The sequence below is a fragment of the Antechinus flavipes genome, chromosome 1 (assembly GCF_016432865.1).
Source record: "Antechinus flavipes isolate AdamAnt ecotype Samford, QLD, Australia chromosome 1, AdamAnt_v2, whole genome shotgun sequence".
Taxonomy (NCBI): domain Eukaryota; kingdom Metazoa; phylum Chordata; class Mammalia; order Dasyuromorphia; family Dasyuridae; genus Antechinus; species Antechinus flavipes.
Window position 1 is genome coordinate 349,321,427 of NC_067398.1, and position 16,886 is coordinate 349,338,312.

Consider the following 16,886-nt stretch of genomic DNA (forward strand, 5'->3'; position numbering starts at 1 on the left):
AAGGACCTGAGCAGAAAAGGCAGAATTGGTTGCTTTAGCTATTGTAACGATCAAACCAGGTCACTTTGGAATTGATCTGGCTGCAGAGCATCCAAATTGATTAATCAGACTGACCATGTTGCACTAACCTCCTAGGATTTGCAGTGCAGCCTAGTTATTCTTTCTATATAGACACAGCCAATACCTTTCCTCATGATCCATCAGACAGGTCCTACACATTCAGAATAATATGGAGAATGGAGGCTACACACACACACACACACACACACACACACACACACACACACACACACTTTCATTTGTCAAAAGCAACTATTATGCAACAAGTAACTTAAGGGAGTTTGAATTACATGGGCAAGTGAATTAGTCTTCCACTTTGCATATAGAGAAACAATTTATGTGCTATATTCTCAGAGAATTCATTTATATTAGCATATCTCTTTTGGTATTCAAAATATGTTCTAGAAAAATTATAATATGAATGGCATTAATAACATTAATTTTTTAACCTGTGAGAGGTACCACCAGAGACAGCATATAGTGAGATCAACACAAAATCATGCTCATGTTCCAAGGTTCAGATTATTTATACATATTACCAAAAATTATAGCAAAGTTTTATTAAAATGAACAGAGAATTAAGTTCTTAATTATCAGTTGAAACAAAAGGTAGCTAACTTTTTTTATAATAATAATTTACCAGTGGCTTATCTATTTTGTCAGTAGAGAATGTGGTTGACTATCAAAAAAACTTAAATATCTGTCTTTGTTCTGTGTACGTAGGGGGTTATACTAGAAATGTTTATCATTGTTCAATAATGGATTTTGAAGAGACAAAATTTCCATAGTAGAAAATGTATGGAATACCAATAGTTAGTTCTTTCTTTAGGAAACTGGTCAAATTACAAATAAATAGCATTTAAAAGGTAATTTTAAATTCTTTTCATGTATCTGCCTTGCAGAAACTTAAAAAATATCAGCACAAAAATCACTACTGAAGTTTTGCTCTTTTCTAATCATTGTAACTTGTGTTTCTTGTATTTCAGAGATCTAAAGGCAAGATCATCTTTTCCCTGCTCCTGAGCTTTTGGGGGATAATATTTGGCTTATATTCTCTTTATATTAGAAGGCAAGCTATCTAAATTTTAGTCTTGACTAGAATTATTGAACTACTTTGTTAATTAACTATTTGATTGGGCAAGTCAACTCACCCCTACTGGCTTCATATTTCTCACATGTAAAATGATGGAGTTAGTCTAGATGATATTGAAGATCCCATCCAGTCTTTTATTATTACTTTAGGGTATCCTTTGCTCCCTTTGTGTATCTTCAATACCTCTTTGTCAGCAGAGGTGACACCTAATGATTATTCATCTAAAAACATTGGATTTGCTTTTATATTCATCAGCTTTCAGTAAATTATAAAGAGAAAAATCTAGCTGTCTTGAATGAATGAATGCAAGCTTGGTCTTCACACATGCAACTGGTTCTTAATGTTTTGAGCACAATAAAGACCCAGGACATTCTTCTCCTTACTGTGTACCCTTGTTGGTACATCTGTCTAGTGTCATATTTTTGGATTAATTTGAGATGTGGTACAACAATCACATTAGGCTTTATAGTATTCTACTGAACTTAAAAATATTTGTATTATTCCACTGAACTTAGAATTGTGCTGAAGACAACACAATAAATGCAATAGCTGATGAAACAAGGTATTTTTAATCTTCAACTATGTGTTTGTTGATGTTTAATGAAATGAGTTGCTAGATACCAGATATTAAGAATTCTAGTCAGATTCTGGGTCTAAAAAAAATACTTTGTTTTATCTACACAAAAGCCATTTCAATGATTTATTTAGTTATTTTTTTGCTTTGTTTTGGACTGAACAGAGTTTGTATTGGTATCAGATAAAGAAAATCTTGGTGGATCTATAATGGAGTCTGATCCAGGGTCTGGAAGTGGGTTCTTTGAAAAGTAAAGCTTGAGTAACTAGAATGTCAGTCTTGGATAGAAATAGCAAAAGAGATACAAAATCTGAGTGTAAATAGGTGCCCCAAATCAGTAGGGATTATAGAGTCTATCTGCTCACCTCATTGTCAGTCTAATCTATGTAAATCCAGAAAATAGTTAGGAATACTGGAGGACTGACCCTTATTGCTCCTTCCCAAACATTCCCAAGTAGGATCTTTTTTTTTGCATACACTGGATCTTTGGGACATGTATGATTTTTCTGTAATTATCTAGATTCAGGTTTTGTTACAGTCATTTTTTTTTTTTTTTTTTGGTGAGCAGCTTTTCTCTACTGCCCTACAGTTTAAGAGATTAAATTGCAGGGGTAGAGTAAATCTGGAAGGACAGCAAGAAGAACTTCCTGAAACAAAATTATAAAGAAAGTAGCAAGGAAGATTATGAAATGTCTTTCTTTAAAGATTTTAAAGAGAAGAATAGATCATTATTTTTCTGGAACAGCTAGAATAAGCTTGTCCAAAAGCAGGGTGGTCTAGCTCAAGAGTTCTTGAGAATTTTGTATCCTGGATCCATTTGGCAAGCTGGTAAAATCTGAACACTCCTTCTCAGAATATATTTTTTAATGCATAAAGTAAAACACATAAAATTGTCAAGGAAACTAATCATATGAAATATATTATGAAAACTCTAAAAAGGAAAAAAGAAGACCTAGCTGTTAGATTATTCCTGTCTAATTGATCTCTCAAGCCCTTTCCTGTCTTAAAATTCTATGAATGTAGCATTTCCTGCAGTTAAGTGGTACAGTGAATAGAGTGCAGGGCCTGGAATCAAGAAGACAAGTTCAAATACAGCCTCAGATACTTACTAGCTGTGTGACTCTGAGTAAGTCAATTAACCTGTTTGCCTCAATCCCTCATATGTAAAATAAGCTAGAGAAGGAAATGGAAAACCACTTCAGTGTTTTTGCTAAGAAAACCCCCCATAGGAGTCATGAAGAGTTGGACATGACTGAAAAGTGAACAGAATGATTGAAAAAGGAAATGGCTATACAATGACTGAGCAAAATGACTGAAAAATGAACAAAAACATAACGGAAAAATAACAAAACCCTTTTCACAAATATTTTGATTTCTACTTAAACTGATAAACGGCATCAGAAACAATTTCTTCAGTAGCCTAATTTGAGAAAGTGATAGGTGGAGTCAGGATTGAAATAAACCTTTTTAGAATTTTATAGAACATTTTATATATTCCCCATAGTAAATCCTTTAAAACATTTAAATAATCCACTTTACAATGATTGTCAATTGATCAGTGTCAGGGTTAGATTTTTTACTATTCTGACCAAGGTGGTCTTCTGTAATTGTGCAATTTAAGCTTGTATCACATGTCTAATACCCCTACTGGAGTTCAGCACTTCAGCAACCAAATCTCCTGCGCCTATGTGAGAATCGAACTTCTTCCTTAATTCAAGTCCTATGCAACTGGGAATGCAAGAAAAGTCTCCTGTCAATCTTGGCTGCAAAATAGAAACTTAGCCCATAGAATTTAAACAACATACAACAATTTGAACAGGACAGGTGAATAACAGGCTAAATTTCTAACAGATTCCTGGAACAGTTCCATACATAGCTCATCAAATTGTAGGGCAGGATTAAAAAATAACATGGATATTCTTTCAATGACAGTTTTTTGTTGTTTCTAATCCTGAAACATCTCGCCGTCTTTCTTCTTAGCCAATGATTATCATTCATATGATGTCCATAATAAAGTTATTATATTATGTACATGTGTATGTACACACACACACATATATATATATACACATACACATATAGTTACAGTTTTAGTTGTATTGCCTCCAGTGAAGTCATTTTATCCTCAGACACATACTAATCTCTCAGATTTTTCAATGGTTAATTCCTGACTTGAGCAAAAAAGTTATGATCATAATGACTTTAGGTGGTTGTCTGGAGAAAACAAAACCCAAACAACCTACTTCTCCAGACTCAGGCAGTGTGTATGCAGTATCTTTCACAACTAAACTTAATTCTTTTTTAGATATAATGTACACATCAAAGAAGGGCTCTGATTTGATTCTTCCATCTCAGCAATTATTTTCAAATCATATTTGTAACACTGTAGTCTAGGGAATACAAAAAATTTAGATGTGATTTATGGAAAAGAATGAGCTGTCTGCCCAATACAGATTATAAATGTGCTTGATTGGCATTTAGAAAGAAAGAAGAAATATCACAATAAAATTTAACTTTTTCTTGTCCAGACTGCTGCCCAGACTAAAAAAAACAAAGAATCATTCATTAAGAAATCAGTGATTTGGAGGGATGGTGATTTCTATTCCTGCATTAGAAAAAAAGGAAAAATGGAAGGGTCCTCATAGTACAGTCTATACAGCTTCACAAAGAAGATAATTTTGTCCAAGATCCTGGTATTTCCTGAACTGCTCAACTCTTTTTCCTCCTAAATACTTCATGAATTATAGCTATAATAGATCTGATTTGGTTGGATTTATTGGAAAGAAGTATACAAAAGACCCAGAGGTGTACAAGACTTCACTTGGTAAAGAAATACCAGGAATTCACACTTCTCCTGGGACAAAATTGTCATTTATGAGATGATAGCCATGAAAAACTGTCAACTAGAACCCATAGACTTAATACTACTTTGAACACTGAATATTCAGGATCTGGGTCTTAGGTGACCTGGGGAGAAGCATCAAATCCAAAAAAAAATCTCTTCCTTTCTACCACTCTCCAACATTCCTTGTTCTAGAGATCATCAAACTAATGATCTTGTAGCCCCAAAAAAGAGCAGTTCATGTGAGAAAGCAGTTTAGTGTGAAGACTCTTTGGATTAACTGTGTGCTAATAAATAATCTTCCATCTCACAGAAGGCCTAAATTCCAAATATAACTATGACTGTATTCTGAGAACTTCTCAGAATCACTGCCTAGTTTGGCTTAAAAGATTTTAAATGGAGCCCAGGTTTAAATGCCCTTGGTCCCTTACAGAATCAATTACCATTATGCTAGTGGCCAACCAAGTACAAGAAGCCACTCATGTCTTTAGTTTCCTCTGTAATAAACAGTGAGAGACATATTATGTATCACTTTAAATTCAGAGCTCATGATTTGACCTGCAGTGGATCCCAGCACATGAGCAAATATAAAGGGATATTTTCTGTAGAAAAATAATGTAACATAAAGGTATTATAATTTATTCAGTTTGAAAAGAAATTGGATGGAAGCATCAAAGTTACTCAATGTCATGAATGCATCAAGCAAACAGGCAACCCACAGTGGAAAAAACAATTAAATAAGTAAAAGAAAATCTCACATGGCGGGGAGGGAGAGAAAGAAAAAAAGAGAGAGAGAGAGGGGGGGGTAAGTAGGCTATGGAAATCAGTTTTTTCTCTATTACCAATTTAAAGGGTCTGAACATAATGTTAAATAGAGATCCCTCTTAAATTAACCACAGTAATATGATGCTATGCTGAACTAGGGCTCTGGGTAGGAAAGGGGAAAGCCTAGAGGAAATGTGAAGGGAAGAAATGGGCACCAAGGCAAATTTTTAATATTAGCTTATATATATATATATATATGCACATACTTGGAATCACAGAAAATTCTGCTCTCCAGGTGTTTATTTTATGTAAAGTAATCCTTTGTATTACCCTGACAATTCCAAGTTTCTGATGTAAAATAACATGGATATAGGGAGAGGGGAGCTGAAATTCTCTAGTGAAGGGGTGAAGGGTGGCATTTTCAAATCTCTCCTTAGGTGCCTTGTCTCAGCTCTGCCCATATCCTGAGCAGAGCTCAGGAAAACACTATTTCTAGTTCTACTTAGCACAGAATGCTTAAAATAGACAGCTGTTTCTTTGCTGCTAAAATATCAATATGAAAATACTTTAAAACATATATTTAATAGCATATTTATAAATTTAAAATTTCTTTCATCAATTCCTTAAAGATTCTTACATCTCAAAAAAGTGGAGTTTTTGTTGGCCTTGCTAAATGTGCTAAGATTCTTGAAGACCAGTGGGCAGGGCAATAGAGAACATCTTGACTTTTTAAGCTGTGGAAAATAGTTTTAGTAAACATGTGACCCTAAAAGGGCTCTACTTTTGAAGAATATTCAATTTGGTTTGGGGCACTTTTAAAACAATCGTTTGGCACTTAGAGTTTGAAGTTCTTAGGCACAATGTGACAAAGTCAGTTTGGTCAGTCCCTCCTCATGCATTCTGTATAGTAGCTGAAACTCGGCAGGAAGCTGGTGGGACTCCTGCCACTTGGTTGTAAATTTGGTTCCTTTTTTGTCATAGTAATGGTAAGGAAGGTCTTCCCGGGTGTTGGGGTCAAATCCAAATGGCCAAAATCCATACAAGTGGATCTCTTCACACATTGCAGATGCAAGGGTGTACATAAGAATACCTGTGCTCAGCCGTTTGGGTGTCAACCGTTTGTTTTTCCAGTACCTGTAGAATAATAAGCACATGCTGATTTAGCGACTGAGGCTTCATGTCACAGTGTGACAGGTCAACGGGCCTCAGCTTAGCTAGGTGATAGGTGGCTTTCAGAGAGACTAATGTATGGTATTCAAGTAAGAGCTTGCAATGTTCTGGCCTAAAAATTCTCTAAGATATTAATGTCGTAAGGTCTTTCAAAAAAAGTGACTATTATGACAGTGAATGAGAGGCAAACAAAATTTTAATATGATTCATTTATTAACTGCCCACTATGTGCAAAGTACTATGGGTAGACAGTAACATCTAGCAAAAGTGTTTTGCATGTATTTGAGACACTGAGGTAGTACAAGGGATAGAAAGCTAGACTTCAAGTCAGAAAAACCTGAGTTTGAATCCTATCTCAGACTTCAACTGGTTGATCTTAAGTTAAATCATTTGGCCTCTCTCAATCTTAGTTTTCTTAGCCATAAAATGGGAATAACATCTATCTCACAGAGTTATTGTGAGATCAACTGAGACCAAATGTAATGTGCCTTCAGAATTTTAAAAGTGTTATATAAAGACCAGCTATTGTTACTGAATATTTGATTTTGTCATGGTGAGGTACTCCAAGTTTAGTAGCTCCCTTCACCACTGTGGATCAATCAGTTCATCATTAAGCATTTACTAAGTATATATGTTTCATATTATACATATGATATTATGTATCATATTATAAAAAAGATGAAAATAAAATGGTTACTGTTCTTAAGAAGTTTGTATTCTATCCAGTGAGACATGTATGTACATATGGCAATAGGAAAAATATATTTTGAAAAATACAGGAACTTTTTATAGTGAAAGCACTAACATCTGGGTAGGGGTAGATCAGGAAAAGTGTCATGTAGAAGGAAATACTCAATATGATTTCTGAAGGAAACTAATCTATAACTAGCAATACAATTTAGTATTTAAGTCTTGGGAATTATTTGAAGAATATAAATATCAAATGATTTTCCCAATTCTTTCTGACTTTTAGTTCAGTGCTCCCTTCAATATTTTTTGTGTTTTTCACATAGTAGGAACTTAACAAATGATTGTTGAATATGTGAATGAATGGAACATTATCCATTTCTAAGGATGCATGTGCTCCTAATACACAAAGGCCTTAATGGCATTTTCTTACATTGGATGAATCTATGTATTTCTTTCCCATGCTTTCTTCATAGTACCTGAAACTTGACAGGAAACTGACAGAACTCCTGTCGCTTTGCCACCTGACTCTGTGGTAACATGGGAACACACAATGCATATATTTCTATGCACACATACACACAATATATATGTGTATAAAGGTATATAAATATGTACATATAAATAAATGCATTCAGTCTCTTGGTTTTACAAAGATTCTGGATCCTGACTTTTGATTATAGATTGCTTAAATAAGCCAAAGGATGTGTATAAAGGTGTAGTTATGGACAGAAGTATACAATAGATTTCCTTTTTATCTTCTGACTAATAGGAATTCAGTGGCCTATTAGTAAACATGGATTTAAAAATTGTTGACCCACACACTCTCTAAACTTACGGAAAATGCTAACTTATGCTTATCTCATTCCACAGGTAAAAATAACTCCATAGTTCCCAAATAATCTAGAATATTGTATTTCTTAAATTTTTGGTTGTGATTCTCATACTCATTCCCTCTGTGAGTTTGAATTTACAGTGGACAAAATTCCATTTCAACAAATCAACATGATTTATTTGTGCTTGACCTGGCTACTATAGAGCTATGTTAAAAACAGAAAAACAACTGTATAGAGAATTCACCCAAAATATAATGGTCTTTCTATTGGAATTCCTGAATCCTTGAAATGTCTTGTATTCTATTTATGTATCAAAAGACTTATCTTTTATTTTCAGCTGAGAATAAAAGATTTTACATAAATATTTTAAAAACTCAACTAAAGAACTTGATTTTCTTTCAAAACTTTTTTTTCATTGAAGCAATTGAAGCTAAAGGCAGCAAGAATCTGTTAGGTGAATGCACCTTCAGTGTAAAGGCTGGGTACCAGAAGGATATCTTCTATGTGGATGGAATTATTTAGAGTTCCTTTCTCTTAAGCACTTGTTCTGCCTCACAATATGAGTGAACTGCTGGATTTAGATAGGAAGTTAGACTCTCACAAGCTATTTGAGAGTGACAACTAGAGAGTTAAAACAATTTTAAGGTAATTTAGAATAAGCAAAATCCTTCTGCCTAGGAAAATAAGAATTATTCATATAATTATTCATGGCCACTTTGGCTATTTTCACGTATTAAATTCAATAGAGGACTAATCAATTTCCCACTTTGTTTTTTTTTTTTTTTTGAGTAAGCCTATGTTCTCCTTCAACATTCAGCTTTCCCAAATTCAGTGCTTTCAGCATTAGTATAGCAAATGACTTAAAAATGAATTATTTTTAAAGAGCTAATCAACACCTTATTCTCAATAGACTTATTCATGAGGTAACATAAAACTTACACATTTGTGAGTGTGGGTAGAAACCTTGGAGAGAAGCATCAAGTTTGAGAAAATATAAGAAATGATTACTCTAAACTGAATAAACATCACTTCTATGGCTTCTATTCTACAGGAGTTCATATATAAATTACTCTTATTTGGGAATAGCATCTGGAGAACATTGACTTGGAGAAATGATTCAAAGAAAGTTTTTCAGCATTGGTTTCTCACTGTTGGGAGAAGTGGGATTAGGAGATGGCCAATAATACATTATTTACTTGTGTAAATATCAAGTGTATTGAAGCTGATTATAAAAAATGGAGATTTCCCAGGTTTTTTGCTTCATCTGGGCTTTACCTATGCCACACCCAATAAATTGAATAAAATGGGGAAAATGGACTCAAAACATGTATTTTATTGGCCTTTAGGCTTTTCAGCATGAATAAAAACTGGGCAGAGAGAGGCAAAGAAGACAAAACACCAATTTGTCCATTAGCTCTTAGCAACTAAAATGGGAGACTAAAATGATTCCAATAACTAATTACAAATTTATCAAATAATCATTCATATAAACTCTCCATAATGACATAATGACATTATATGAATGATACTCCCATCCTCCCCCAGATCACGAAGCAAAAGGTAGATTAGATGCAGTAAAATATACACACCTGTTGACATGTTGCATTATATTTCCAGGCCAAGCCAATTGGACTTTTAACTGACCTCTGTGCTCGACAAAAAAATCAACTAGTGTCCTGGTAACAGTTGTTGAAGTATGGAAGAAAAATGCAGGGATCCAGAGGATTGCCCCATCAAGCTTTTTTAAACTGAGGAAAAAGTTGTTACGATCCTGAATGGTCAAAAGATTGTTGTAATACTTTTCCAGGATGCTAGGGTTGAAAGTGGTAAGGTTGGTTTTCCTTCCAACATCTTTTTGAAATGCCTCGGTGGGAGCAAAATTGCAACGGAAAACAAAATCAGATTTATCTATTTCTTGTCCACACTGGCTCCCTGTCAGGATCCCACTATTTCCAACGACAGTACAAATATTATAATGCTTATTCACAATGGGTGACACATCTGGAAGCAGTGATCGGAAGTTATTGCTAATAGAGAAAACATATTTATGGCTGGAATAATCATAGTGCATCAGCTGTCCAATCCGAACACTATTCTTTGTCAAAGAAAAATTTTTTATTACATCGACATGTTGAAGAATCTCTTTCCTAAAATAAAAAGAAATTCATTAAATGTATCCCATTCAAAACAATTGATTTTTCAATTTTATTTCTTTTATACTACTGTTTCATTCAGAAAATAATCCTAAGACTCTTGAACCAATGAAAAGACTACCTATTTATTACCATCATGGTCTTTGGAAGAATACCAGCATCATATTATAGGATTGTGTTAGTTCTGAGGTACAGTGTTCTATATGTGGCCTCCCTTCTTGATAATAACATTTGGGGGCTGACAATATGCTAACTATAGCTGTCATATACCTGTTCTATGCCTTATATTGAGGATGTGGATAATGAAAAGGTGACTCGGTCTCAATCTGTGCCAGCAAATAATCAATGGGATACAGCTACTATCTGTCATTGGGTAATCATGTTACTTATTTAAGTTGGAGATCTGGCCTTTGTTACATAGGACTGCCTTCTTGCTATTGGATTGCAGTGCACAAGGCATATCAATTACAGTCCCCTTTTTTTCTAAAATAGTGCCAAATATCTATGAGAGAGCCAGTACAGTATTGTATGTTGTTGAAATATTAAAATGGTAATAGCAGAGAGAATAGTTGAATATTTAATGAAAATGAGATGATAATCTCATCAGGAACTTTTGAATAATGAAATAGAGAATTAGGGAATGTCCTTTGTGCTATAGAAACAAAATTTATTTGGAGAAAATTAAAATTCAGAGAAATATTATTATAAAGCACTGAAAATGTGCCCAGTATTCTAGTTTGGTTTTCATAAAATTTTTGAGAAAAAAAATAAATCATACATTGCTAAATTATTGAAAGCATGTTAAAAGGGGAAGTAATGTTACCATAAAGTTAAATCCAAAGGAAATATCCAGCTAACAAAAAAATTTGAAAGACTAAAGATTTCTGATCAATGCAATGACCAACCATAATTACAGAGGACTGATGATAATCCATACCACTCCTATTCTGAGAGAGAGAATAGATTCAAGATGCAGAATGACATAAACATAGACAATGTGCGGGAATTTATATGTATGTATGTATGTATATCTGTTGAAAGGATTTTGTGTTTCTTTTAAGTAGAAGGGTAAGAATGGAGAAAATAAATATTGGTTAATTGAAAAATAAAATAAAAAAAACCCAAAATATTCAATTGCTCTGAATCTCTATTGTTTTTTGGTTTAAAAAAATAGAAATGAAAATAGACTCTATAAACAAGATCTTTAGGCCACTTCACTTGATTGTGTGTTAGTTTTACTATACTTATCAAATTATAAATCTGTGAAAGGGAAAGTGTATGATCCAGAATCTAGTGTTAAAGTAATTCCACAATAACAAAAGGAAATGATGTTCTGTTACTTGTTCATTTTTTATGTTATTGGCTTAAAAATGGAATTTTTGTGAGGCAATTTTAGAAGGAAATTTTTGAAAGGTTAAATAATCACACAGAAAGAAAGGTCAGAAACATGATGAACAATAGCTAGTTAAATTGGTCAAATAATCATTTGTGCAAATTCTCCAACTCAATCAATTCAAAATTGGCATTCCCCCATAAAAGTTTTCTAGGTTATTAACAAAAGACTTGTATTGAAGTCCATAACTGGGTTTTTGGAAAGAATTAATTTTATTATGTACTAATAACTATGTATTGAATTTTAAGGATTGAATTATAGTAACCTAAAATGATATTTTAGGACAGTGCCTTGATGTCAAGGAGTTTAGTTAAATCTCATATTATTTCTGATTGGATATATCATGTCAATGTATCAAAAATGGATGCTTTGTATAGGTAGAAGCTATAACCACCATGCACTGTTTGCAAAACTTAAGATTTTGTGAAAACAAGTCTCAACACCTCTAATGAGCACACTAGATGGCTCACATTCCATTTGGCAGAATAATAATCCCAGTAAAGTAGCAGCTTAACTCAGGGAGCCAAGTGAAAGCTAGAAATACTGAAGATTTAAATTGTATTTTAAGCAAATGATTCAAATAAATTCTGTAATCTTTTTCTTGATTATTTATTGATAAATAATTGCTCTGTAAGACTGATGTAAGGCATAACTAATAAGAATAACTTAGGGTCACTGTCCAATATATTAAAGTCTACAGGGTCTAATTTTTAAAGAAAGCTACATTATATACATATATAAACATATATGTATTATATACATATACATATAAACATATATATATTTGTTAATTTTACTTATTAATTTTATTGGTAAATCAACAGAAATTATTATCTTTCCATTTTTATTAAAATACATAAAATGTAAGTTATATGCATTTAAACTCTATGAATTTGCTGTGGAATGCCCCCCTCCCCATTTGTGTTGGAATCACATTGAATAATATATGGTGACCAACATATTGTTGGGATTTTTGTTGGTTTGGTTTTATTGGCACTTTCACTTTAAACTATGATTTTTATATGAAATCACATTAGAAAAAAGCTATTTAAAATAATATTTTATTGAATTTGTTGTAAATTATATAGACTTTTTTCTCCAGTCAGAATTCTGTTGCTGACATTGTTTTCTACTTATGTGGGGGCACCCAGTATTGGTATTAATTACAAGTTACTACCTTATATAGGCCAAGAGAAAACACCAAATATGTCCTGAAAGCAGGGAAAGTTATTGTTTCAAGCCCGCTATTCAGAAACACTTTAAAAATACATATATGTGCTTTCCTCCTATCCTACCTTTGACGTAAAAATGCTGTTCGGTTAAATGTCCACTTAGATGGTTTCTCCTGGAGTTCCTGGGTCAGAGAATTCGTAATGGGTACAAATGATGGGTCTAGAAATTTCAATGCAAATTGTGACCTGAAAAGAATCATAAGTACATAAGAAGAATAATCAGCCTCTGCTTTTAGAGTCACAAGGCCATTAAAGTTCAAGTGAGCCATCTCCATAATTCTGTCACAGTCCCCTCTCCTTTGACTTTCTTTGGTTTAACAAAAAAAAAGAAGGAAATATGCATAAAAACAATCATGCACTTAATATTCTCATTGCTACTGGAGAAATCATAAAATGGCCGTCAAGTATAGAGAACAGGGAGACTGAGGCCGAAAACGGCAAGTAAATGTAAAGCATGCACCTAGCCAGTGTAACTCAACGAGTCAGCACCGCGGACAGCGACCTCCTACAAAAGCAGGCAAAAATCCAAACCACTTCAACACTCCAGGGCCTGACTTAATTGTTTTTGGAGAGGAAAAACAGAGGAGAGTTCAGATGGGGGAGGGGGGCAAAGAGTGGTCTTCTGCCTTCACTCCTACCATTTCGAATCCGTTTCTGGTTTAATTCACTATTACCTGATAAAGAAAGCACATTCCCTCAACTTCCACAGACTCTGTGGAGATCTAGCGGCAGCCAAGAGCTACTTGAGGGATTGGGCGGGAAAGGTTTCCCAGTATCTAATCCAGGTCCAGGAAGGGTTGAGGGTTTAGAGCAAAGTTTTCCCTCAGGCTCAAGACTTACATCTAAAGGCCAGTTTCTGATTACAAGATTTTATTTGTTTGTTCCTGTCATCCCAGTACCACCAACAATCTACAGGCCCTGTTTAATGTGCAAGGCAACCCTCCCCCACCACACACACACACACACACACACACACACACACGAGAAATGACGGGATTGAGAGCGGGGGTTAGGACTCGGCAGAATATCTACAGAACCTCCTGTTAAGGAGTAAAGAGATAAGTAGCAGTTCTTGTCCCCACTGACTTGGACTAGGTATCTGGGGCTGGGCATGCCTAAGTCCAGTTTTTAGGCTGCTTCTTGGGAGGGATTGGAAAAGGGAAAGGGATACAGGATTTGGGGCTGTAGTCGTGAAGAAGGTTGCTATCACAGAAGCGGTAGATAGAAAAAACCCTAAGGGAGTCCTTCGAACAAACCCCCTCATAATTTTTGTTGGGAGGCGGGGGAGTAAAGGAGAGGGGGATAAGCAAAGCGCCTGCGCCATTTAATCGTCCCTGGACTGACCGTCACCATTGCCATGCCGAACCTTGCAGACCTGGGATAGGGAGAATGCTCTCACAAGGCACACATAATGATCACTTCCCCTTAACAAATAGCAACCCTCTTTCCTTTCTGTCTCTTTCATCACCTCTACCATTTTCATTTTGGGGAGGGAGAAGGAGATACTGATACTGAAAATTAATAGAAAAACAATCGGATCGATTTGGTCAGTAGTTGGGGGTAGGGTTTTTTCTTCTTTAAATAATAAACAGTGATGAGTATCACGCAGTCATCTTGGCGAAAGTGTTTCTGAGATGTCAAAATACCTTCCTGATCTTATGTTCCCCACGATCACCAAGCTTCAAATCTTTCTTTTACCAATTCCCCAACCATAAAATAATAAATAAACCAGAGGAGGGGGTGGGGAAGAGAGAGAGACAGAGAGAGCGAGAGAGAGAGAGAGAGAGAGAGAGAGAGAGAGAGAGAGAGAGAGAGAGAGAGAGAGAAATGGCCACACTTACCTAAATCCCGCGTGGAACATATACATTCGGGGCACCCTCGGGCTGGCGTACTTGGGAGTCGTGAAGATGTTATCCTTTTTCAAGGACACATAGCTGATCAGAGATAAAATCAGCAAGGCGACGCTGAGCATGACCAGCCCCAGTGCACTAACCACCCGGGCCATTTTGCAATTTCTCATCTTGGGGAAGACGTAAGTCAGTGAAACCCAAGAAATCGGTCCATTGAGTTTCAAACGGCTGCTTAGGGAAGGGGGGTGGTGGCGAGCGTGGGGGTGCGTGTGTTAGGGGTGTGTGTGTGTGTGTGTGTGTGTGTATGTGTCTGTTGCGTGGGGCGGGGGGGGGGACGCTGGGCTGAGGGAATAGCGAAAGGGTGGGAGTGGGCAGACAGAGAGAATCCGAACCCCCTAGGAAAGGGAGAGCCGGGACAATGAAGAATTAAAAATAAAATGGAGGGCTGGAGCTGCGGTGTCGAAATGGCAGCTGGCTGCGTTCTACGTCTCCTCTCCGCTGCCTGCTCATTCTACACCGCGAGTTTCCAGTGGGGCTGCCATCCTTCTTCGCCGATGCAAGATAAATGTGATTGGAATAATGTTACAGTTCGATCTAGGCACAGGATTTAATTAATGAACTCTAATCTCCCAAATAACCTTGTATTGGGGGGAGAATAGGGAGGGAGGGAAAAGGGAGGGGAATAAGGGAGAGGAATTAAGGGGAAAATGCATCAGCCCACAACATCGGGCAGTGTAGGACCAGGATGGATAAAGCTAGAAGGAGAATGAATCTGGGGAGAGAGACACCCAAACTTAGTTTAATGGACCATTCATAACTTTATAAATAAATCAGAATAGAGAGATAAATAACAGGATTTGCTGCCTCCGAGGATAAACACCAGCTGTGCTCTTCCGTATATGTAGTGAGAATAGTATTAGTGAAGCAAGCACTTAAAAGCTTCTATATCCACTAAAAGCAAATTACCCCATACTACGCAGTAACCTATGTCGGCCACACCCTGAACGATTGTCAATTACCACTGTTATTCCCCCTCCTCCAAAAGTGCTTAGCCGAAGACCATCCTGCTCCAACCATAGTTTAGGACTAGCCTAAACCATGCATACTTCTTCACTGTCCAAATAACTGATGGCCTTCTATCATCAGGTAACAGGCACAAACACCCAGCATTCCTCCTACATCAAACAGTGGTAAAATAGTGACATTTTCCTTTCATTTGAAGGCGGAGACCTTAGCTTGTACTTCTTTTTATCCCCAACTTAACTAAAAGGGGTTTGAACATACTTAGTGGTGGAGCAAGTTTTGTTTGTTGATAAATTGAAAATTAACTTATTCTTGGCTTCTCTAGTTTTCTTCCATTCTCTTTGACTAAGTCAACTATCTCAGGACCTTAGGGGATGTACATACTTAAAATCATTTTTAATTGAGCATTTGAGGAGTCAGAAGAAATCCTTACACACCACCTTTAACTCTAGAGATAATTCAACCCCTTGCACCAAAACCAAGACCTTTGGCATACCTATATCTTTGTCTGATCTTATCTTCTGATATTAGTCAATTGGCTCTAATGTAAAAGTACTAGAGATGGAAACTTGGCTGTAAAGGCCTTTCTCCAATAAAGCAATCCAAGATATTCCAGACTGGAATACTTTCTTCAGAATTCTGATAATGCCTTATCTGTGCTTCTCATAGGCACAAATCAGATTCAATCTTGTAGTTTTTTTATTTGTACTTTATCTCCTAAAACTAAACTATATGTTCCTTGAGGCTTCACCTGTGTTCCCTATAAGGTGCAAGACACTCAGTAATTTTTTTAAAAGGCAACTTGATGGTTGTGTTAAATAGAACATAAAATGTAGTGATGGGATCATAGATTCTGAGTTGGAAGGGCCCTTAGATGTCATGAATCCAATCTGTTATTTTATAGATAAGACAGCTCAATGGTGTTAAGTGATTTAACAAAGATTGCTTGATTTTTTTGTTTTCAGGACCAGAATAAGGAATTTCATATCCCCTGTAGCCTCTAATATCAATGCACAGGAAAAGAGATAAGAACATCACACTACAGGACAGCTAGATGTTGCAGTGGATAGAACACTGGCTCTGAAGTAAGAGGACCTGAGTTTAAATAATCTGGCCCCTGATACTTAATAATTCCTAGCTGTGTGACCCTGGGCAAGTCACTTAACCCTAATTGCCTCAACAACAAAAAGAACACCACGATATGTTTT

At 35.7% G+C, this 16,886-nt stretch overlaps 1 protein-coding gene across 1 annotated transcript; it reads right to left on the reverse strand.

The window, feature by feature from the left end:
- Positions 1 to 605: 605 nt before the first annotated feature.
- ST8SIA3 (ST8 alpha-N-acetyl-neuraminide alpha-2,8-sialyltransferase 3) lies at positions 606 to 15,835 on the reverse strand. The gene is made up of 4 exons (XM_051969584.1): positions 14,647 to 15,835; positions 12,869 to 12,991; positions 9,617 to 10,174; positions 606 to 6,468 (listed from the first exon to the last, which is right to left on the reverse strand). Exons 1-4 carry the CDS (start codon positions 14,823 to 14,825, stop codon positions 6,186 to 6,188), a joined length of 1,143 nt encoding a protein of 380 aa, XP_051825544.1. The 5' UTR covers positions 14,826 to 15,835; the 3' UTR covers positions 606 to 6,185.
- Between the last annotated feature and the right edge of the window lie 1,051 nt (positions 15,836 to 16,886).

Excerpts from the sequence above, each read along its gene's own strand:
- ST8SIA3 (XM_051969584.1), bottom strand. The coding sequence starts at position 14,825 with ATGAGAAATTGCAAAATGGCCCGGGTGGTTAGTGCACTGGGGCTGGTC. Across the intron at positions 12,992-14,646 it reads ATGTTCCACGCGGGATTTAG|GTCACAATTTGCATTGAAAT; the intron begins GTAAGTGTGGCC and ends GATTCTTTTCAG. Across the intron at positions 10,175-12,868 it reads ACAGCATTTTTACGTCAAAG|GAAAGAGATTCTTCAACATG; the intron begins GTAGGATAGGAG and ends TTTTTATTTTAG.